This window comes from Typha angustifolia, chromosome 15 (assembly GCF_048772165.1).
Source record: "Typha angustifolia cultivar Huaian chromosome 15, ASM4877216v1, whole genome shotgun sequence".
Classification (NCBI taxonomy): Eukaryota; Viridiplantae; Streptophyta; class Magnoliopsida; order Poales; family Typhaceae; genus Typha; species Typha angustifolia.
Window position 1 is genome coordinate 21,155,462 of NC_133253.1, and position 22,136 is coordinate 21,177,597.

Genomic DNA, 22,136 nt, shown 5'->3' on the forward strand with positions numbered 1-22,136 from the left:
ATATAATAAATAATAGGCCACCTAAGATTTAATTTAAGTTTGATTTGAGCTGGATTCTAAGCTTTGTTTAATTCAAGCTTAGTTTGAGCTTAATTTGAACTTAATTTGAAATATAGTTGAATTTACTTATAAGCGTCTCGAAATAGGCTCAAGTAGAACTTAATCCATTCAAGCTTGATTCTTTGGGTTAGGCTCAAAGGCTAGATTACACCTTGGGCCAAAAAGTTAATGACAAGATTGCCCAAATTTAAGGAAATCTTCCTCTCTATTGCAATGCTCCATGGAGGAGTTATGGGCCGCATCTTGGACTGGTGGATCGTAACAAAATCACACGATGACTTGAGGTCTTTGCTCCTGTGAACCTCTCAGGGTTTTACTTCTTTTATTATCTATTAGTGCTCTCGGACTTATACTTACTTTACTCGTAGTATTCATGTTTGAGGCTGTATTAAAAAGCCGTCCGTCAATTCCCTGTCTCATTTGTGTATTAGGCTGCAATTGTAATCATCGGATCGATGTTAATAAAAATGTTATTACCTACGAAATTTTCCTAAAGAAAACGAAGTTTGGGTTGATGCCTGCTGGGCAAATGGTCACACCAGTGGTATTGGAGTGCTAGTTATTGCTCACAACGATAACATCCTCAAGGGCGTTTCAACCTCCGTTGATTACTACATGAACATATGGATGCTATTGTTTTGGTGTAGGGACTTTTAAGAGCTCACAAGTATGGACTTTGGTAGGTTTTGATGGGGCCTAGCTCTACAATAATGATTCACTCACTGTAGTTAAAGTCTATCAATGGATTGATCGACTTGACTCAATAGATCGAATCAAGAAGCAATTCGATCGATTATGAAGTTTCAATCTCTCAATCCATGTCTGCTTCCCAACAAGAGACAACAATGATACCTTATAATCTTGTTAAATTGGCTCTTATAAACTATGCCTATAAAATTTTGTCCTCATCTCTTTTTCTTTAAGCAAAAATAAAGTGGTCGGTAGTATATCACTATATTGGTATTTATTGGTAATTCACACTCTAACAAGATAAGTAACTATCATTCAACCACTGTCTTTTATTTCTATTATCTTAAAACCACTTGAGTTAAATTTAAAAAATAATCCATTATTTTTTATAGATTAAAAGAAAAGCTGGTCATCAAGAGGTCAGCATTGCTCAGACTGCAACGAACAAGGAGGTAATTAGTGGCCCTCCACGTTCCCATTATTCTTAAACTCGTCATTACCGACTCTCTTCCATCATGCGTTGTTAAACCTAAGCACGATAATTCCGTAAGGAACCACACTAAGTCAAGCTTTTAGATCATGCCAAAACAGCAATATCCTCCACTACCCAAAAGTGTTTGACCAATCCATTAGAACTGGATAAGTTGTGCAATTATTGTTATATAAACGCCACGCCACGTCAGTAAAAGTAAATGTCATATGGTGACTCATTTAGTGAGAGAATATCTGTAGTATGCGTATAGAGAGAGATGCCGGTCTGGTCGAGGAGGAGTATATTTTTCATCAGGAGAGAAACAATTCCAGGGCGAATAGGAAGCTACGAGCAGCTTCTCATGTTCGACCCGCAACTCTTGGAGAACAACGACGTACAACAATTTCAGATTAATTTCGCTGCCAGAATTTAACGAGACTTTTCAATTCACGCAATTATCTCGTCCGGCAACGTCACAAACCGCGTTCGCTTCTGCGAAAATAAAAGAAAATAGAATCAGAAAGAAATTTATTTTGATGTAAATTTGATGTAAATTTGATGGAAGATTCAATTTTATATAGAAATTTGCAACTAGTAGGTACTTTTCAACTTATAATAAAGCATGTATAATGTGACCTGGGGCTTGAGAATATTGACTTTAAAGGCTTTAAAATTGGTTGTTGGAGGGTGGAGAGAAAGGGAGTGCTGCGAAAAAGAGTTGACCACTGAGGATGTCAACAAAGTGCAAGTGATCAAATCATTTATGGTGAAGGGAAAGGTAATTTTCTTTTTGGTGGGGGGGGGGGAGGGTTATCCAAACATTGCCCATAAACCTTATCTCAAAGGAAAAAGTACTCTGTAAAAAATAAAAAATAAAAAGATGAGGAGAACATATAAAAATTGATGGTAGTTTGGATAGTCTTAATGTAATTATCCTAATTTTAGATGCTTGCATAAATAAATTGTTCGCTGTATCTAACCAATTATAAAAATAGTATTAAGATGTTATTTAATGATTTAAATTTTTAATCAACAATAATTTGTGTTTATTGCTAGTCCATTACTTAAACGGCTTCAGTTTTTTTTTTTTTTTTTTTTGGGGGGGGGGTCAATCGATCTTGTTATCTAGATAATAATAACCAACAAGTCTTGCATTGGTTCAAGCTCAGTACCTCTTTCCTCCCGGCCCTGACACTCGGCTCGGCCGCCGCCTCCGGCGTCCTCTTAGTCGCGACGCAGAGCTCCATAATCTTCTCCGCCGCCTCGGCTGCGTCCCGGCTCTCCTCCACCAGCTTCGCCACCTGGGCCTTCGGCAATCTCATCTTAATCCTCATCTCGCCATCCTTCCCGGCCTCGCTGGCCGCGATGACGGATGACTTAGCCGACAAGTCTGACGCGGCGCGGCGCGAGAGCATCAACCCCTCGAGCCGCTCCTTCGCCCCGAGCTGGATCGAGCCGGACCACGCCCTCCTCGGCGCCCGCTGGTCGGGGACCTTGGGCAACTCGACGAGGAAGTAGAGCTTCTTGGGCTTCAGCGGCGCGTCCGGGTCGAGCGGCTTGGCTTGGAGGCCGAGTCGCTTCACCTCGTCGGCCTCCAGGATGGTGTAGCCCGGGTGGTCACGAAGCGCCTCCATGGCTTTCGCCGGCGGCTTGAAGCGGTAGGTGGTGCCGTCGAGCTTCATCACCTTGGCGGCGCCCCTCATGGACGTCAACAAAGCGTTTCCCATGGCGAAGAAAATGGAACGGAGAGCTCACAGAGATTGTGCGGGTGGATGCAAGGGGGGAGAATTTAAAAGGCCTCTGTGGGGAAGTAATTGGGTAGAATTGCTACTGTTTGTGGTCAGAGAGAGAGAGGGAGAGAGAGAGAGAGGGAGAGGGAGGGAGAATTGAATGGATTCTTGGAATGAGGAGTGTGAATGTGATCGAAGGGTTTGACGGATTTTAAGGAAGAGCCGGTGGGAAGTTGTTAGGGAAGTTTGCATATACTACCCTGCACTAAGGAGTTATATTACATATATCATTTTATGCTCAACATAGGAATTGGGTATTCAATTAGTTAAAAATACAAGGCACAAACCGTAAAATTCACTTAACGTACTGAGTCAGACTTCAAGTTACTTCGGCCGCAAATGTCAAACGTGAGGATCCGAGCCATTTCAATGGAGTTTATAGCACGTGCCCATCTACTGTTTGTTGTTATTCCTCTTCGAACACGGCAAGGTTTCCTACGCTCGATGGCATCGTTAGTACTAAACAGGAGCTCTTCTTCGTCTCCCCGGCATTTAAATTCAAACCAAAATGTCCCACTTCGATCAAACCTTTGGCAAGCTATAGCTGTAGGTAAAAATGCAAGTAATTCTTTTTTTCCCTTTCCACAAATGTATACGAAAAAAAGGAGTCTGGATTAAAAAAAACCCGCCCCTATTAGTGCTGCTTACCTAACTCTAAACAATATTTAATCGAGCTTATTGTGGTGGTCTAATTAGTGGAAGGCAATCAAAACTAACAACTACTTTTCTTCTTCGCTTGCGAAGAGAGAGAGAGAGAGAAGAGAAGAAAATTTTATAATTTCACGTTGTAGTTCCCGTAATACGCGGCGGGATTGACTAATTTTTCTCACTATTTGTCTTCAAAAAATACGAAGGCAATGGTCTAAGTTTGTTGGAAGCTTGCATGGAGGTCTTAGTGGTAGATTAAGTAATAGTCTTAGTTAAAAGGATGACCGGGATGTATGGGGGTCTACTAGGTGGCATGTGGTATGAGAATGGAATCTCTCAACAAATTTTGGTGGTGTTACTTGCAATTTTTTTTAAGTTTATTAAGACCGTGTCCTAAGATTTCGTGGGTCTACCCTTTACCTACTAGTATGTGTGTTAGAGAATTCTAAATCCTATGGACTATGGTCACCTACTTAGTTTGGACTCCTAGATAGCTAAAAGGTAGACACAAAACATTAAGGCCTTAATTTCTCATTTATTGAGATTTGGAAATTCATGCATATTATTTGATCTTGTGACTTAATGTCAGTTTAATTTTGTGTGATTGTTTGATGCGAACTCTGTAGACATAATTCTAGTAATTCTCTTGGACTATTCAAAATATCTCACTCCTGTTTCGTCGTACATGAAATTAGGAAAATGACCAATTTGTTTTTTTATATGACAATTTATGAATAAAAATGGTCAACAAATACTTTACGAAAAGGAGTGAAGTGAAGTATTTTTAACAGTTCAAAGAGTCATTGTGTACCAAAGAATCATTTATGAGGTCATTATGAAAAAGTACGGTAGTTCAGAGTGTGAGAAAAGAATACCCCGTAAGAAATAGTTAATACCAATATAAGCTATTCTAATATTTAGTACAATACTAGTATAATAATTATATTTGATGAAATACAAATCGATAAAATTTTATACCGAATAATAAGAATACTCGTTATTAGATGTAAAGTAGTAGTATTAATATATATTTATTTAAAATTATAATATAAGAATTTAAATAATAAATAGTTTATGGTAGCTATGATTTGAACAATGATTAAAATAAAAAAGGTAGAATATTTTTTATTTACTTTGGATGATTTTGAAAGGTAGCCGAAAGATAGATCTACCGCACGCGCACCAACTTTTTTCTAATCCACATCTTTGAAGTCTGAGGTAAAACTAGAAGAATGGTGGAGAAAATGGAGTCATGCATGCGTACATAGAGCAGTCATGTCATACCGGCCCATAGATAGTAAAAGATTTGGAAGACTTTTCAAATATTTTATAAATTTGTTCCATTGCATTGCTATGACCAAGTCCATTGGCTCTTATACTTTGACCATCTAATTTATAAACCTCTTTAAGTAGTTGTAACTTATAAATAGTATCATTTATAACTACACCGGTAGTTAGTTGAGAATTAGCGGTGTAAATAAGCCGAGCTTGAGTAAGCTAGACGCAACTGGACTCGATTGTTGGATTTTTTTTTTACTCGAAGCTTTGAGGCTAGTTAGAAAAGTTTATAGCTCGGCTTAGTTTAACTCATCTCTATTTGGATGGATATAACTTAATTTATTAAAAATTAATAAAATTTGATAATAAATAAGATATTTGTCTTATACGGAGTATGTGCACTAAAAGCTCAAGGTGAATGAGTAGATAAAGTAAAGAAAAAATTATTGAAGAACCTTGGAATAGATTGTGATGTCGACGTTGTGCGTTTGTGTGTTAGTGAGAGTGTTTTAACTCGAAATCAATAGTTATGTGACATCGACCAGACTGAGAATTGAGAATTTGGAGGCAACCTCGATGTGAGGGTTTCTGTCAAGAATTGAGAATTAGGACTTAGGTGATGGGTTTATGATAGACATTAGAGTTTTATTGAGTATCCTCTAATATACACATTATACTATTTGCTGGATCTATGATCCAACAATACACATTATACTACAGTATCAAACCTAATCAAGCTGAGGTTTGAGTCGAGCTCTAAACAGTTAAGTCCAGAGATTTCTTTTTTGACAGCCGTAGTTGCTGTCGTGGTCAAATGAACCAATAATTATATTACCATGCATCGAAATATTGGTACTATAACAATGTCTTCTAATCACTTTGCACCACGTGATACAACTTTTGGCCTCCTCCTCTTAATTTTCTTTTTGCTAGACTAAAAATTACAAAGGACTAGGTGTACATGACATGTACGTACGTACGTACGTACGTACGTACTGTGACAGCTAAGGATAAGTTGTATCACAATTTGTGACATATCTTGCTTCATTTTCCTCGTTCCATCTTAGCCCTTGGAAGTCATAATGCGTGTGAACTCTCGTGCTATCGAAGATGGAAGAATTTGAGCCAGGAGTCCCTATCAAATTATACAAAAGGTGGCATCTTGACCAACTTGAAGATTTCATGTGGGAATTAGTTTCGGATTGGATTTGTTTAGTTAAACTAATTAAGCCGGCAATCTTACGCAAATGAAAGGTCCAAATAATGAAAAAAATGTTCAAAAATCTTTTGTAAGATGTTTGAAGTTGTCACGATTGTACTTCCTCCGATCTCACGAGAAATTTGTGCGTCGTAGAATACAACGTAGGAAGATGAATGACATAAACAACAAACTTTCTCTCGTCCCTCATGAGAATTTCCACCATTGATCGCTTTCTCCACTGCATTGCAAAAGATTCTAATCTTCGCTGGCGTCTAGATTTTTGTTTCTAGATGTGGAGACGAAACGGAGTGTAATAGTGCTTGTGGCATAAAGTCTAGCTTCCAGGAAGAAAATGGATATCGAGCTTGTTACTCGTTTTAAACACAATACAGGATTCTTATGCTTTCAGAATATGAAGAGCAAGTTGTCAACTCTGAAAGGTTTCAATCTCTACTGGACAAGTAACAAAACAGTATGATTCTCGTGTGCCATACTTGCATAGTGGTAGAATTAACCCTGCAAGTCGTCAATGGTGTCTAACTATGAAAATATTGACAAGGATTGCAATATTTCATAGTCGCACTAATCCCATTCTGATGAACAGAGAGGTAAACAAGAATCAACCTTTTATTCCAATGTCTGATCAATCGATGGGGGAAAACAGATGGAACTCATGCATTTTTGCACAAAAAATAAAGGAGAGAGAAGAGAAAAAAGAATGAAAAGGAAAACCGAACAAATATCTGATCTACTGGATTCTCACACATTTGATACAAACTTACAATTTCCCTGTATACAAGAAATTCCTGAATAAAATTTGGAGTTCACCTAGAGCACCTTTAACTTACTAAGGAGCTCCAAAAGAGAAGTAGCTTTGCGCTTGGCCCTATCTGTACCAGTCTTTGTGAGCTCAGTCAATGGTATAAGAGCACCAAGCCTCCCTATACAAGCAAGGTTTTCATTGTCTTTCTTGCAAAGTGCGAGGAGAACAGCTGCTGCATTCTCTTTGTTGCGCGGTTGGCCGGCCCTTAACAGGTCTATCAGAAGGGGTATGGTGTTAGCTTTAGTTATAGCCACCCTACAATCTTGATGGCTCACAAGGACAGACAATATGGTCAATGCTTCATCAACCATAACATTGCTTGCTGAATCCTGGAGCATCTGGACTAAAGGAGACAAAATTCCTGCCCGTACAGCTCGAACCTTGTTTGCTTGATAAATGCACAAGTTAAAGAGCGCTGTTGCAGCATCCTTTCTCCCCCTGGAGCTGCCGCTATGAAGCAATTCAACCAAAGCATCCATTGCTCCGGGCGTGCTACCAATGGTTATCTTGTTCTCATCAATGAGAGATAAGCTGAAAATGGCTGCTGCAGCATTTTCTCTTGCTTCCATGCTACCCATTCTAAGCACTTGGATGACCGGAAGAATAGCCCCAGCTAGTACTATGAGTTCCTTGTTATGATCATAAATAGAGAGGTTGAGTAAAGCTGTCACAGCATGTTCTTGAGTTTTTGAGTCTTTTACTGACAAGAGATTCACGAGAGCTGGAATAGCTCCTGCCTCTGCTAGTAGAATACGGTTGTCTGTGCTCCTTTTCGCCAAGGATCTTATCTCAGCAGCAGCAGATTTCCTCTCATCCAAGGACCTGCTGGAGAGATTACGAATGAGTGCATCAATAGCAGCTCTATCTCCACTAACCTCGTGAAAAGAACCATCGCTCTTTCTTATCCATCCACCCAAAGGTCTGCATGGCTGCTCAATCTTGTTATCCTCACACCACTGCATGATTAAGCTTCTTAGCACGTAGTTAGGTGTTAGCGTAAGGTTATGGAGCTTCTGTTGAGTTTTTGGGCATGTTCGATTGCCACAATCAATCCATCTTTGAATGAATGCACGCTCATAAGTCTGCATTTTTCATGGGAAGCTAGTGAGTATGTGAAAGATCTTTAGATTTCAGTTGAATTGGTTACTTTAAAAGTTGAAGTGTTTTCAAGAATCATACCTGCCCTGTGGATACAATGACAGGATCCCTCATCAGTTCCAGAGATATTGGACAGCGGAAATCCTCAGGAATCACCAGAGACTCAGGCTTCTTATCTTCCTCGGTAGTCTTTTCCACAGTGTCGCTAGTATTTTTATCATCGCCAGCAGATTTCAAAGAGGTGGTTATTTTAGCTTTCTCAAGTCTTTCAATTAGATCGGATGTTATTTTCTCAGCATCCAACACAGATTTTCCATTTATTTCTGTGACCAGTACAACAATTTCTTGGAAATCAGAGTGATCATCTCCTCTAGTACTTTTATGCGATGGCTCAGACTCACTAGTTGATTGCTGTCTGACATCTGTGTCAAGGTGATACAATACTTCATGAATTTCAGAAAATATTCTGACATCAGGAGTACCCTTTTTCTCCATTCCTCTTCTCAGCTGTGCACGCACAAGGTCAACCTGAAAAGAAGTCATGTTAGCGAGGTACTCCAGAAGCTTTCATACAACATAAGGGCCATGTTGTTTGCTCATACTTGTTCTTGGACTTCATCTGAAATTTCAAAATATTCATAAGGCAGCTCCTCGAGAACCTTTTCCAATAGCCATGTCATGTACTGGAATTGTACAGCAAAACTTTTGCTCGCCATATCCTAGAGAATTTAACATAGAGAATGATTAGATAGGAAAGAAAGCATGTGCCCGAGGATTTGGCCGTTGATGATGAGAATATTTTCAAAGTGCAATAAGGCTAGATGCTATTGCAAATGGTGTGATAAGCCAATATCAACTACCAAATAAAAAGGAGGATCTTAAAAAAGTTAAGGACACCGTATAGCTTAGAAAAAAAACATGCTGATACCTATGAAGCTGTAACTATCAAAAGAGAAGGTAAAAAACCATTCTGAGTTGCAGGATATCGTGATATAGTCATTGATAACAACTAAAAGAATCTGAAGGATGACATTTTGTTTCAAATAAGTCCCTAGCGCAGGTAGTTGCTTGTTGACTCATATTATCAGCAAGTAGAGGAAAATGTTTTACCAAGATAATATCTAGACACAAGCCACTTTCATATCACAACAAATGGCCTGAAAAATGACCAAAGAATACAAATATGAATTGGGGATAGTAGATGCAACAAAAGACTGCAAAAACAGAATAAAACAATTAGGCATCAACATGCAGCATACAACCGTCATCCCTCATCAAAGAACAGTATGTGACGTAATGGCCTGGATAAAAGTCTCTGGTGGGCCTTCCACGATAATAGGACTATAAGAAGGCACTTTTTACAAGGAGAGATTATTATGAATTCTTTATGTGTTAAATGAAACAGAATATAAAAAAAAATTATGAAATTTAAGAAGCTCCGTTTCTCCTGAGACACTACCTATGTTAGTATTAAGTAGGGGAATTCTCAGGCAGAGGAATGCGGATACAATGAAAATGTCATGGCAAATGACTTATGAAACATCTGAATGATTCTGAGCATTTCGGGAGTTTTAGGTACTGCATTGCACTAATTTTATCAAGGATAGAACAATGGAAATGTATTGAAGATCCAAAGATGAGCAGATAAGCATCAGAGGAATCATACTCAAATCATTGCATTTGATAGCTCTCTTAACTGACTAGCAAATTATATATTAAAGGAGAGCAATCACTCGCTAATGATACGGTCATCACATATTAAAAGGTTGATCTCAGTCTTAGAATCTTTAGGTGACATCAAAAGTCGGCCAAAACAGCTCAGCTTGATGAACCACAAGGAACCAAATTCTTGACACGAACAGCCAAAATGAACTACAGCAGATAGAATGCAAGCTCAACATCAAGACCAAAACCCCCCCAACAAGATGACGTCAACCGCCCTTATTACTTGGGTTTTGCAGTTGTAAAACCTAAAATAGAGAACGCCAACAAAATGCCCGTCATAATTTCCCAGAAAAAGCTCAATATAGTTTAAGCCAGAATGCAACTCACGATCGAAGAACCAGGTGACTCACAGTAACAGCATTGTCAGAACCCGGCGGCGGCGCAGATCGAGCAATCAGGAGCAACCTCTTCGCCGCCTCGAGCGCCACGAGCAGCTCCTCGAGTCGCCCCATCGGGTCCACCGCCCCCGAAGACGACGACGCCGCCTTATCCGCGGTGTCCACCGCCGTCGCGTCTCCAACCCTAGCGGCTACGAAGTCCTTGACCTCGTCGAGGAGGTGTGAGAGGAGGGAGACCTTGCGGGCCAGCCTGAGGCAGTCTCCCCTGAGCTCCCCGGCGCCGGCGAAGTCCCCTCCCATGGCGGAGATCTCTCGCACCACCCCGGAGAGGTTTTCCACCACCGCCCTCATGTCGGACTCCATTGGGATCGGGTTGGAGTCACGGGAGGAAGAGAAGTAAAGGGAAACTCCAATGTCAACGTCATGAAGATAAAATAGTACAGAGAGAGAACAAAGAGAGAGAGAGAGATTCGCGGGCAAGACAGGGAGGAAGGAAATAAAGAAAGAGAACAGAAGAGTACAGTTGGAAAGATTGAGAACGAGGCTCCACGACGACGAAGAAAGAAGGGAAGAGAGAGAGAGAGAGAGAGAGAGAGTAGAGAATAGCAACAAATCTCCAATGGGATAAAGACAAGGTAACGACGTCTAAAGGGTAACAGGGTGTGGCCGGTGGATTTCCGGATTAAATACCGACCCTAGCACAGGAAGAACATACCTCCACCAAATAAGACAACGCCACGCGTCCTTACATAGATGATGTATTCTAGCAAGTATACCCCAACTTTGTAAAATAGCACCACTTATTAGCCTGCCATAATTTTGCAATCCAACCCCTAGGAAATGGTAGGGATTCAGGTTTGGTGTTAGGGCTCCTGAGAGATGACGGCGTAATGTGTGGGTTATATTTCTTTATTATTTGTTAGTAGATGGAAGAAGGAATCAGTGAGTGGGGGCGGATGACAGTTGGGAACAGCCCAAGTTTCCACTGTGAAGGAGGAGGGATGTTTTGTTAGTGGGAATGTGGGATGCTTCAACTCTTCTGGCCTTACTAGACTCTTGTAGGTAGTACAGGAAGTTTCTTCCGGATTTCCTGAATATATTTTCTTTTAGATTCCAACTTTAATTTAAATTAGATCACATGAATCGCCTCTTAGAACTTGTCTTCTAATTATTATAAGTTAGATGTAGAACGTGATACAACGAGTCTTAATTATATGCGTACGATATTTCTTAATGGAAAACTTATTTTAAATACTAGTTTCATATATATCTACGTAAAAACTCGAGCATATGAGACTCAACCGCGGTGCTAGCTTACCTTCTAAGTTGAGTATCATTTGTTGTGCGAATATTAACCATGCTGGTTGTGGCTTCAAGTTTGATATAGTTTGGATTGTATCGTAAGTAGAGTTTAAGAATAAAGCTTCAGGGATTCCTTAGGCTTTAAGATTGTCTGGAAGTTACTAGTCGGATTGGAAGGCGTTCTTGATTCTGTTGAAGATGAGTATATAATTGACTCAGTTTAGCTCAATTTAATCTTCGCACGTTGGGAAAAATAATGCAATTCTCCAATGCAATGATAAAATAGTTATCTGGTAATGATGCCACCTTGACCTTATCTAGAGCTATAACAAGATATTAAAAAAAATTCCTCGATTAATGTTGAGGTTGACCATCTGCATCATCTTCTACTATAAATTATAGAAATAAATCAACTATAAAATTCGTTCTTAAAAGGATTAGACGAAAGATTGAGCCCGTCCGGCCCAAATCAATCTTTAGATCTTGATCTGGCCCAACCCATTAACATCCAAACGCAGACAATTATTCTCTCTTCTAGTAGTCAACCACGGTTATAAAGAGCTATAAGATTTAAATGAGCATAATCAGAACCTCCCATAGGTTATCGTTTACATTGATATGTATCTAAACGATGTATACAAACTAAATATCAGGAGGTGCTACTGTCATACATCACCAAATTTAGTAGATATGCCCTCAATATTGACATCGCTATATAAATAATGCCTATCTATAAGTACACACATGACACCTGCATGCATGGGTTATAACTTATAAGTATCATTTTACATCCGATAGTTCTGTTGGACAGTAACATTTACCAGTGTATCTGACTTTCTCTTTAATGCTTTGAAAATTATAAGAATAGCAAAGTTAATAGCGAGCCAACCTTATTTAAGTTAAGCACCAACCAACCAGCTTGACGAGTGACAAGCTATTTAATTATTCAAAGTGTCAAATTAGTTTAATGGCAGAATCAAACGATAACCCCAGGAGCAGTCAACGACGTATTTAAGAAACGTCATGCTCGTAATGTGTTTTATTAAATCTCTACGGTAGAGGATTTGGCCGTCGGCTCCTCTTAATCCATACAATATATATAGTAATTTAATGATAAATAATTTAATAAGAATTATTAATTTCTTTTCACTAGTTTAATTATTGAGATTAAGGTCTTCTTTTTCTCTCTATCATCCAGATAGACGGCCATGGGTTTAAATTGTAAGGATAAATTAATCAAAAATAAAATAGCCATCTATATTTTAGATAGAAATTGGTATCACATATGTAAAATAGCTTATGTACCTTTTAATTTATCAACAGATAAATATTATTTTTTAATAACTAAGTATATCTATTTATTTAAATATATAAGTTCTGTAGATCCCTTATTTATTTATTTATTTATTTTAATACTTTGATCATCTTAGCTATAAAATAATACTCTTTACTGTTTTGTTAAATAATCATCTTACATAAAGAACAAGTTGGAAGGTCATGTTAATTGGTCCTAATATTAAATAATATCTTAATGTATCATAATCATCCGCCATCCTAATTTGGTGAGAATGTACAAGTGGTGCCATTAATATAGAGGGGATAGCATCCACCCAGTGGGTTATAAGCAGGTGCAGAGAATTTAATCCAATAGCTATCACACTAATAGGCACGGCATGGAGGTTACTATTTTGTGAGTAATAATAATAATAATATTTTTCTTTTATAAAAACAAAAAATAAGAAGAGAAGAGAAGATAAGCTCGCTAGGAAAATATTAAAGAAAAAAAGTTAGATGTTGAAGTAGACATTATACGTTAATCTCGATCTACAAGTAGTACCTTTCACACACGACCTATATATGCTCATTGATTGCAACCTCTTTTAACTCCATTTCCTAAGTTTTAGCAACAATTAATTCATGAATAATGTCATATGATCAAATCTCTCAAACAATTCCTTTGGTTTCATATATATATATATATATATTGGTATTTTAGTAGATGAGACATACTATTTTTATATAGAAGGTCAAGAGAATATAACAAAGTCTTGAGGCTTGAAATTATCTTCCCTCTCTAACAAGATAATAATCAATCAAACAATTATAAAGTAATACTACCGAGGATTGGACCTCAAAATTAAATTTGATTCGAGTAGCATGAATCACCAAGGACTTTTCTTTTTTAAATAAAATATGATATAATTAGTGAATACTGATGAATACATCATTAATGTCTGCGTCAATTATTGTGCATTGTTTCTTACCTAATTATGTGTGTTTGAGTGCAGTAATTAGGATTAGACAAGTAATCACCAGTGGTCCGGGCTCAACTAGACGTCTATATAATATAGTGGAGACAGTATCGTAAAATTAGTGGCCTGGGGGCATGCTAAGGATCCAACTGCTATCACAGCCCACCATCCAAACGGATTAATGTTGAGTCCTACGTCAATCTCGATGCACAGTAGAGTTACTTACCGAAACATTCGTACTATGTCACTATACTTGGACTTAAAAGAATGGGTCTATTTAGATTAGTAGGACGGGATCTCAACGAATCTGGCAACCATTTAAGGTTCCAGTTGTATATATCCTGGTCCTAACTTGCAAACCAACATTGTAAGACATTAAGCAGTTGCAAATCTTCTTTATATAATTTAATTTATTAGAATATTAGATATTAATGCATCAGTAAGTAAATTAGAACATACAAGCAATTAGAAATGGAGGATGGAGGTCAAGCACTTTGCATGACTCTGGACCATGTCCACCACCCCCACTTTGCATGACTCTTGACCAACTATTTGAACTACCAGTCGGCCGCCATTTATTGCGATCATTTAAACTCCAGCTTTGCATTCCCTCTTCTTTTAAGTGCAACGGCTCTATAAAGCCTCGTCGCCTTCCTCCTCTCCTTCCTTACCCCTCCTCCCTTCTCCCACTCCTGTCTAACTAACTAACTGACAGATAAAGATGGAGCTTAAGCACTTGAAGAAGGGCTGCCAGTACCTAACAAACAACTTCTTCACCTTCCTCATCGCCTCCCTCGTCGCGGCGGCCGTTTTCGAGCTCTCTCATCATCACAGACCCGAGGAATGGCGGTACCTTCTCGACGTCGATGCGGTGTATCTGCTGTGCGGGGTGTTTTCGCTTACTATAGTCGCCACCGTCTACTTCATGTGGCGGCCGCGGCCGGTGTATCTAGTCGACTACGCCTGCTTCCGGCCGCCGCAGAACTGTCGGGTGCCGTTCTCGACCTTCTTGGAGCACGCTCGCCTCATGCCCTTCTTCGACGAGAAGAGCGTGAGGTTCCAGGTGAACATCTTGCAGCGGTCCGGCCTCGGGGAGGAGACTTGTCTCCCCCCGGCCAACCATTTCATCCCTCCCCAGCCGTCGATGAACGCCGCCCGCGAAGAGGCGGAGCTCGTGATCTTCTCGGCCATAGATGAGCTGCTTCAGAAGACGGGGTTGAAGACGAATGAGATAGACTTGCTGATAGTCAACTGTAGCTTATTTAGTCCGACGCCGTCGCTATCGGCGATGGTGGTGAATAAGTACAAACTGAGGGGGGATGTTAAAACGTATAACTTATCCGGGATGGGATGCAGCGCCGGGCTCATCTCGGTCGACCTCGCCCACGACCTCCTCCAGGCGCATCGGAACTCGCGCGCGCTCGTCGTCTCCACCGAGATCATCACCCCCAACTACTACGCCGGGAACGAGCGCGCCATGCTCCTCCCAAACTGCCTCTTCCGGATGGGCGCCGCCGCCGTGCTCCTCTCCAACCGCCGCGCCGATGGCCGCGCCGCCAAGTACCGCCTCGCCCACGTGGTGCGGACCCACAAGGGGGCGGACGACAAGGCCTACAACTGCGTGTACCAGGAGGAGGACGAGGCCGGGAACACCGGGATCCGGCTCTCCAAGGACCTCATGGCAATCGCCGGCGATGCACTCAAGTCTAACATCACCACCATCGGTCCCCTCGTGCTCCCAGCCTCTGAGCAGATCCTGTTCCTCTTCTCCCTCATCGCGCGCAAGGTGTTCGACGTGAAGTCTAAGCCATACATACCCGACTTCAAAATGGCATTCGAGCACTTCTGCATCCACGCCGGCGGGAGAGCCGTGATCGACGAGCTGCAGAAGAGCCTGCAGCTGTCGGACGAGCACGTGGAGGCGTCACGGATGACGCTGCACCGGTTCGGCAATACGTCGAGCAGCTCGCTGTGGTACGAGCTCAACTACATCGAGTCCAAGGGGAGGATGAGCAAAGGGGACCGTGTTTGGATGATTGGGTTCGGCAGTGGGTTTAAATGCAACAGCGTGGTCTGGAAGTGTTTAAAGACGGTGAAAACCCCAGTGAATGGGCCATGGACCAATTGTATCAACAGGTACCCAGTCCATATTAACGATATCATCAAAGTGTAATAGGAATGGCCATACACCAATACGATATATATACATATATACATATATATATATATATATATATATCCTATTGGTGTAGTCTTAGTTGTATTGTATTGTATTGTATTGTATTGTATTGTATCGTGATGGCATATTTTGTGTTCCGAAGTTATTGGATGGGAAAAACAGCAGCAGTTAGCAAGTTTGGTGAATGTACTTGTTGTACGCTCACAGTCACTTGGTTAAGAAAGAAATGAAGCATTACTATTTGAACATTTATACCTACTGTGACTTTCGACATCTAGTTAATTACGTGCAATGTTAGGTTGCTTTTTTGCACATGCAACACAGGGAGGCATCGATCGGACACAAAGAGATGGTCCACACTATTTGTCTATTGATATCTATCTGAGTCAACTCTGCCGGTGAATTTTGTTACCTTAAAGGAAAATTTTGGTTTTACATTTAAACTAAGTACGAGTACAATTAACCGGAGTTGCTCATGGATCGAGTCGGGCTTATCCCGTCCGACGATCACCGGACTGGGCCAGGCCGAGGCTCGCCTGAGCCGGACTAGGAGGGCCCTCGCTTTGAATGTTATATAGGCGACCAAGTTGGTTTGGCCCATAGACAAATACATAAAGGTGAAGAGTAGAATAATAATAAAAAAGATTGAATCCTTCCATCAGCAGTATCCCTCAGTGTTATCAAAATTCATGTTGAAACTTCGATTATCGTACCTAGATAACGTCTCTTTATAATTCAAAATGCGTGTAAAGATCTCTTCCATCATAGCGTATAAAATTAACATCACCTCTCTTTGTCAGCATCGCATTTGGAGAACACGTCGATTATTTTATTTTTGTTTAAAAAAGACAAGAAATGGAAAAGAAAACTAAGACTGCGTGTAGTCGAGAAAGTTCCAAACTTAATTAACACCAAGCTCAAAATTAGGAGTTTTAGTTGGCTAATGAAACCAATCACAATGAGCATTAGTTAAGAAATGGATCGATTAGGGACCATGCTAAACTCTTCTTTCGTCTTCTTCCACTTCTTCTTCTTGTTATTATATTAATAATAAGAGTAGATAAAAGAGGAGAAGGGCAATAATGAGTACGTAGTTAGTATTAATTAGTGTCGTGTGTTGCCATAAAGAGTAGCATTAGCATACCAAATTATCATAGCATAGCATGTGCATGACCATTAGACTCCAGTTCTCGGGCTTATGGTTGGCCCGGCCCACAGGAATAATTGGGAAAAAGGTTTGATGCCATCTTTCCGTAATCTGTGAGCTTAGGAGATGGATTACGAATCTTTTAATCTCGATTATGATGATATTCTCTAACGCTTTCTAACATACTATGGGCAGTGTAGGAGGTATCGAGAAGATATTTTGTTTTGTTTCGTTTCGCTGAGATATTTTGTCGATTTATCTCTATCTCTAGGTGTTTTTTTTTAAAAAAAAGGAATAGCTAGTTAGTAGATAACTTCACTAATTCTAATCATGATTTACAATTTGGATACATTTAGAAAATATGAAATATTTTGAAGAGGCCTCTACTAATACTATTAAAAAAAAATAAGCATCAAAATCCAAGGGCATATGAGATTTGAATGGGAGAGACCCAACACATTGATAGATAATAGGTTAGCTAGCTTTTAACTTCCTCTCAATTTTGGGTAGATTTTGAAGTAGTGTAGTTACTATCAGTAAAATTTTTAAAAATAATAACCTAAGAAACTAGGTGACTTGACGACCATCAGAATTTCATGGTTGTCACTCTTGCTGGAATGGTAGGAGAAAGGCGAGCAAAGATGGAGAAGAAGGGTTATAAGCCGGATGACGTGTAATAAGTGGAAACAATGGACAACAACGAATTGAGTGAGGGAGAAGAAGCGACGAAGGAAAGAGGGCGGTGTGATCCGATGCCGGAGGAAGAAGTAGATGCTAGAGTTGATAGTAAAGAGGTAGCCTCGGAGATGAGTAGTGGAGACGAAATGGAGAGCTAGCTTTGAGAGCCCGCTACTAGAGAGAGGTGAAGTCGTCCGAAGGGTACTTATGGCCTGAAGATGTGATGATGGGATGATGGGCACAAACAGAGAGGTAGGGGGAAGAAAGAAAGAGAGAAAATGAAAGGAGAGAAGACTAAAGAAAGGAACGAGGTTAGAAAGCGGAGATCGACGAAAAGAGAATGAGGAAGCAATGAAAATTAGCGCATAGGGAAATTCGACGAAAGCAAGGAAAAACAATGAGGGAGATGGTAAGGAGAACAGCAAAGATAAAAACGTAGACAAAATAGAGGAGAAGGGAAATGTTGATGGGAGAAGAAAGTCTCTCTCCTCTCCTAGTTGGGGGAAAGCGTTGGCAAAGTAACCGATGAGGGCAAACCCTCAGATGAAGAGAAGACATCAAACACTAACGGAGAGCTACTAGGGCTAGCGAAAAATAAAAATCAAGGGACCGTCTTATTTCTCTTCCAATTTTCTCTAGATAGTCCGAGTCTTTTTAATAAAGAAAGTCCATAGGATAATAACTTTTAAATCGCAATACAATTCTTTTATTCTTCAACTATTCAAAAAATAAAACTGAGAAGAGTATGAAGGGCAAAATAAATATCATTAAACTAGAGACACCGTTAATTTTGTGAATCCAACTCAATTAATTAATTTTTTTTTACCAATACGTAGAGCGAAGGAAATTAAGTTAATTTAGAATTAAATCTACAACCTACAACCTCAACAAGCACCTACTAAGAGATTAGTAGATTGGAATCTTATTCCTTGTTAGATAATTAATTAGCAGAAAAATAAACTTCTCTATCTATATTGACCACATACAATGGTTCCAAAAGATGGCTACAGTAACAAACTTTCCTACAATGATGCATCGTGTCTAACATTCTACATACTGTTGCTATAAGCAAGTTTTTAAGGGACAATTAGGTACATGATTTGGACCCATGAGGTGAATTGGTTCTCAAGTTGACTGAGCATTAGAATGAAAAGAAGCCAAGCAATACAAAACGGCTGGAATTTATTCGTCCCATCCCATGTATCTTATCACAACCTTTGTTGCTTGTCTCTCTCATGATTCCAAACTCTCAATGCCAAATTCTATCTCTAACGGTTGACAAAAGTATCTTTGACAAGATTGAAAGCTAGTTACAGGCAAAGGTCAAGTAATTTATATACACAGCCAGAGAGAGAGAGAGATAGAGATGGATATACCGTACCTAGCTAAGGTACAAGTTGGGTAACCCTAAGGCCTTACTTCTTATTCCCTTCTTCTCTTCTCTTCTCTTCTCTAGTGGGAGGATCAACGTGCTCCATGACTACTTTCCACTTGTATTACTCGACAAACTAGTCTATTCAACCGTTTGCTGTCATTTTTGTACGGCTTTGATTACCTGTTTGAAATATATTTAGATCATCTAATAATTAAATTACTCTTATTTTATTTTAAAATAATAATAATAATAATAATAAAATTAAAGATAGAATTTGTAAAGTCTAATCCTTTTCCTCCTATCCTTTTGTTAGTTGAATGAAGAAAATAAAATTAAATTCCACTATGTACTCATTTCTTGTACATATATTTGTGAGTAGTAGATTCCTTGGAACTCGAGATATGACATTCAGCAAATGTAAGATAAGGAACAAGCAAGCCTATGGTTTTGTACTCACTGCTTCTTAGTGGCATCTTTCAACCCCAGACAAAGAGTGGCACTACAAACGGGCCAAATTGGAGACCTGTATATCATGAGTACTTTTGGCTGCCACTACTATCCATGAAAGAGAATATATATATATAGAAAATAATAATAATTAATAGACGAGAATTAACTCATATTAGTTTCAACATTTTAATCGAGCAAACTTGAGCCGCTCCAGAAATTATAAATTTTTCACATAGTTAATTTGTTCTAGCCTCACAATTTTTTTAGCTAGATTCTAATTCAAAAAAATTTAAAAAAAAAGGGAGAGAGAAAGAAAGTAAAAAGCCCTTTGTGCCTAACAAAAGTATTTGTAACTGTCTATGAAGAGAGTCTAAAGTCTACTCAAAACAAAATTGCAAGGGACCACTGAAATGATACTCCAATGACAAAACCATTGATTGCTAGGAAGTTTTAGCCTTGAGTTCTAATCTTGTATCTAGGAAAGGTTATTATTGTTTAGTGTGGGTCGGCAACCTAGGGACCGTTTATGCTTGTAGACAAATATGAACAGTGTATCAATTGTGTGTATTCGATGGTTTCAATTGTGTTTGTTGTAATTCTTTGATCATTTTGTACCTTCTTTCGAGTATGATCAGGAATATAGAGTGCAAATGATTGGACGCATTAATGTGCATCCAATCGTGCACCTGGACTGATATAAATAAGTCAACACTTGCTGAATCCTGACATAATATACTAAGTTGATTGATAATGTCCACTGTAATTTTACAACCACTTACATTTACTTTCAAGAACGATCCAAATCATGGAATACACACGACTAATGCGCTGTCGCACATCCAATCGTGCTCCTAAATCAATAAATATAGGTCACGGGATATGGAATTCCAACATGATAGACCAACCCTCGTATTGTCCAGCCTACATGACAATATATCAATCGTATACACCAAATGACTCTGATCATGTCTGCTCTTAACTATATGACACTTTGTGTTCACATTTGGGTATAATCAAGATCATCGAATACGTAGCAATAATGCACTGACGCGCATCCAGTCGCTCATCGAACTGACCCAGACAGGTCGATGTGCACTGAATCCTTGCTAACTGTCGATCGACTGTCTCTATATTATCCAACGTACTTAGTCTGCAGGATGAGAGAGAGAGAGAGAGAGAGAGAGAGAGAGAGAGAGAGAGAGAGAGAGAGAGAGAGAGAGAGAGAGAGAGAGAGAGAGAGAGAGAGAGAGAGAGAGAGAGAGCTGACTACAACCCTAATGTTAATCCCCAGCCACCTAGAAGCTAGAACAAGATGGTCAGAGTCAATTGGGAGGTGAGTAGAAACATCATTCGTGCCTCTCCTAGTGGCGAGTGGAGGAGTCATACAAAAATGCAATGCTCGCCACTTTCCAAGACGGCCCACAAAAGAGTGGGCTAAGTCTCTCAGCGTTGGGCCCTCTTTGGGTGCGCGAGGCATCTCGATCGATTTGTTATTCCCACTCGTGCACCCCAAATTCCATTTAAATAAACCCCTCCTACCCACCATATAGCTAAGCTAGCTCCCTTTTAATTTGTCCTTTTATTATAGGAGAATAAAGAAGCCCATGGCTGATGGTCCCCATCACCACATACCATTGCCTTTAAAACTTCTATCCATTCAATTATCCATGGAGCCACTTACATCTCTTGGATTGCTAAAACCATCCCATAAAATTAACTAATAGAATCATCACCACCCCCACTTTGACCGATGCATGATCCTCACGTATAGTTACCCCCCTCCCCCCCCCCCGCCCCTTTTTTTTAATAAAAAATAAAAAATAAAATATATATGTGAAGAATTTATTCCAAAGCCAAAGCTTAAGACATACTTTCCCCTGGGAGGAGTAGTGACCATGTAAAAGAAAGCATAAGTCAACTCGGTCGATTTAGTCAAAACTAATCATCCAATGGCTAGTATGAGTTGGTGGACATGGTATCACTTAGTAGATGTAATCATGTATTCCCCCATAAAACAATGAATCGAAAGGGACGATCTAAGAGCATCATATTCACGTCTATTTTCTAACTGTTTAAGCTTTTAAGATTGATGATAAGAAAGACGAGCCATTAAAGAAAGAAAGAAAAGAAGAAGAAGAAGAAGAAGAAGAAGAAGGAACTAGAGCACTTAGGGTAGAACTTAGGTATCATTTTACAGCGCATTATGGATGCATATCTTGCTTAGTTGTTTATTTAACACCTGTGGGCTTATCCACTCTTCTTTTATCTTTGACTACACTACTTTCTGCGGTACCATACGAATGATATAATTATAAATATCCTTGATCACTCAGCACTTCCATAGTCCACCAATTGCTCAAAAGGTTAATTTAAGTGCTTAGTAGCTATAGGACAGTGCTGAAAGACACGTGCTACATCGAAAAGCAAATTAGAGAGTGGGGTTGAGGAATTGATCCATCTATCCTAATCACTTAGTAATTAGTTACATGAACAAAGGATCGATCGAGATAGGGATAGGGATAGGGCTTCTTTTCGATGCCTCTAATGGCATGATATGTTATAAAATTAGACACTAATCTGGTATCAAGTTCTTACTGTAACCTTCTTTTCTTATTTATTTATTTGCTTGG

At 39.5% G+C, this 22,136-nt stretch overlaps 3 protein-coding genes across 4 annotated transcripts; 1 reads left to right on the forward strand and 2 right to left on the reverse strand.

The window, feature by feature from the left end:
* Nucleotides 1–1,201: 1,201 nt before the first annotated feature.
* Nucleotides 1,202–3,141, reverse strand: LOC140778088 (uncharacterized protein At1g66480-like). Its single transcript, XM_073122627.1, has 2 exons — nucleotides 2,395–3,141; nucleotides 1,202–1,714 (listed from the first exon to the last, which is right to left on the reverse strand). The coding sequence occupies exons 1-2, from the start codon at nucleotides 2,947–2,949 to the stop codon at nucleotides 1,670–1,672; spliced, it is 600 nt and encodes a 199-aa protein (XP_072978728.1). The 5' UTR covers nucleotides 2,950–3,141; the 3' UTR covers nucleotides 1,202–1,669.
* Nucleotides 3,142–6,769: 3,628 nt separating this feature from the next.
* LOC140779864 (U-box domain-containing protein 10-like) lies at nucleotides 6,770–10,755 on the reverse strand. Of its 2 annotated transcripts, none has more exons than XM_073125165.1 (4): nucleotides 10,136–10,755; nucleotides 8,663–8,779; nucleotides 8,142–8,588; nucleotides 6,770–8,044 (listed from the first exon to the last, which is right to left on the reverse strand). In XM_073125165.1, the coding sequence occupies exons 1-4, from the start codon at nucleotides 10,484–10,486 to the stop codon at nucleotides 6,968–6,970; spliced, it is 1,992 nt and encodes a 663-aa protein (XP_072981266.1). In that variant the 5' UTR covers nucleotides 10,487–10,755; the 3' UTR covers nucleotides 6,770–6,967. The 2 variants fall into 2 exon arrangements, with proteins under 2 accessions (XP_072981266.1, XP_072981267.1); XM_073125166.1 differs by having other exon boundaries at nucleotides 10,113–10,251.
* A 3,573-nt stretch (nucleotides 10,756–14,328) lies between these two features.
* Nucleotides 14,329–16,108, forward strand: LOC140777172 (3-ketoacyl-CoA synthase 6-like). The gene has a single exon (XM_073121102.1). The coding sequence runs from the start codon at nucleotides 14,399–14,401 to the stop codon at nucleotides 15,848–15,850; it is 1,452 nt and encodes a 483-aa protein (XP_072977203.1). The 5' UTR covers nucleotides 14,329–14,398; the 3' UTR covers nucleotides 15,851–16,108.
* The last annotated feature ends 6,028 nt before the right edge of the window (nucleotides 16,109–22,136 follow it).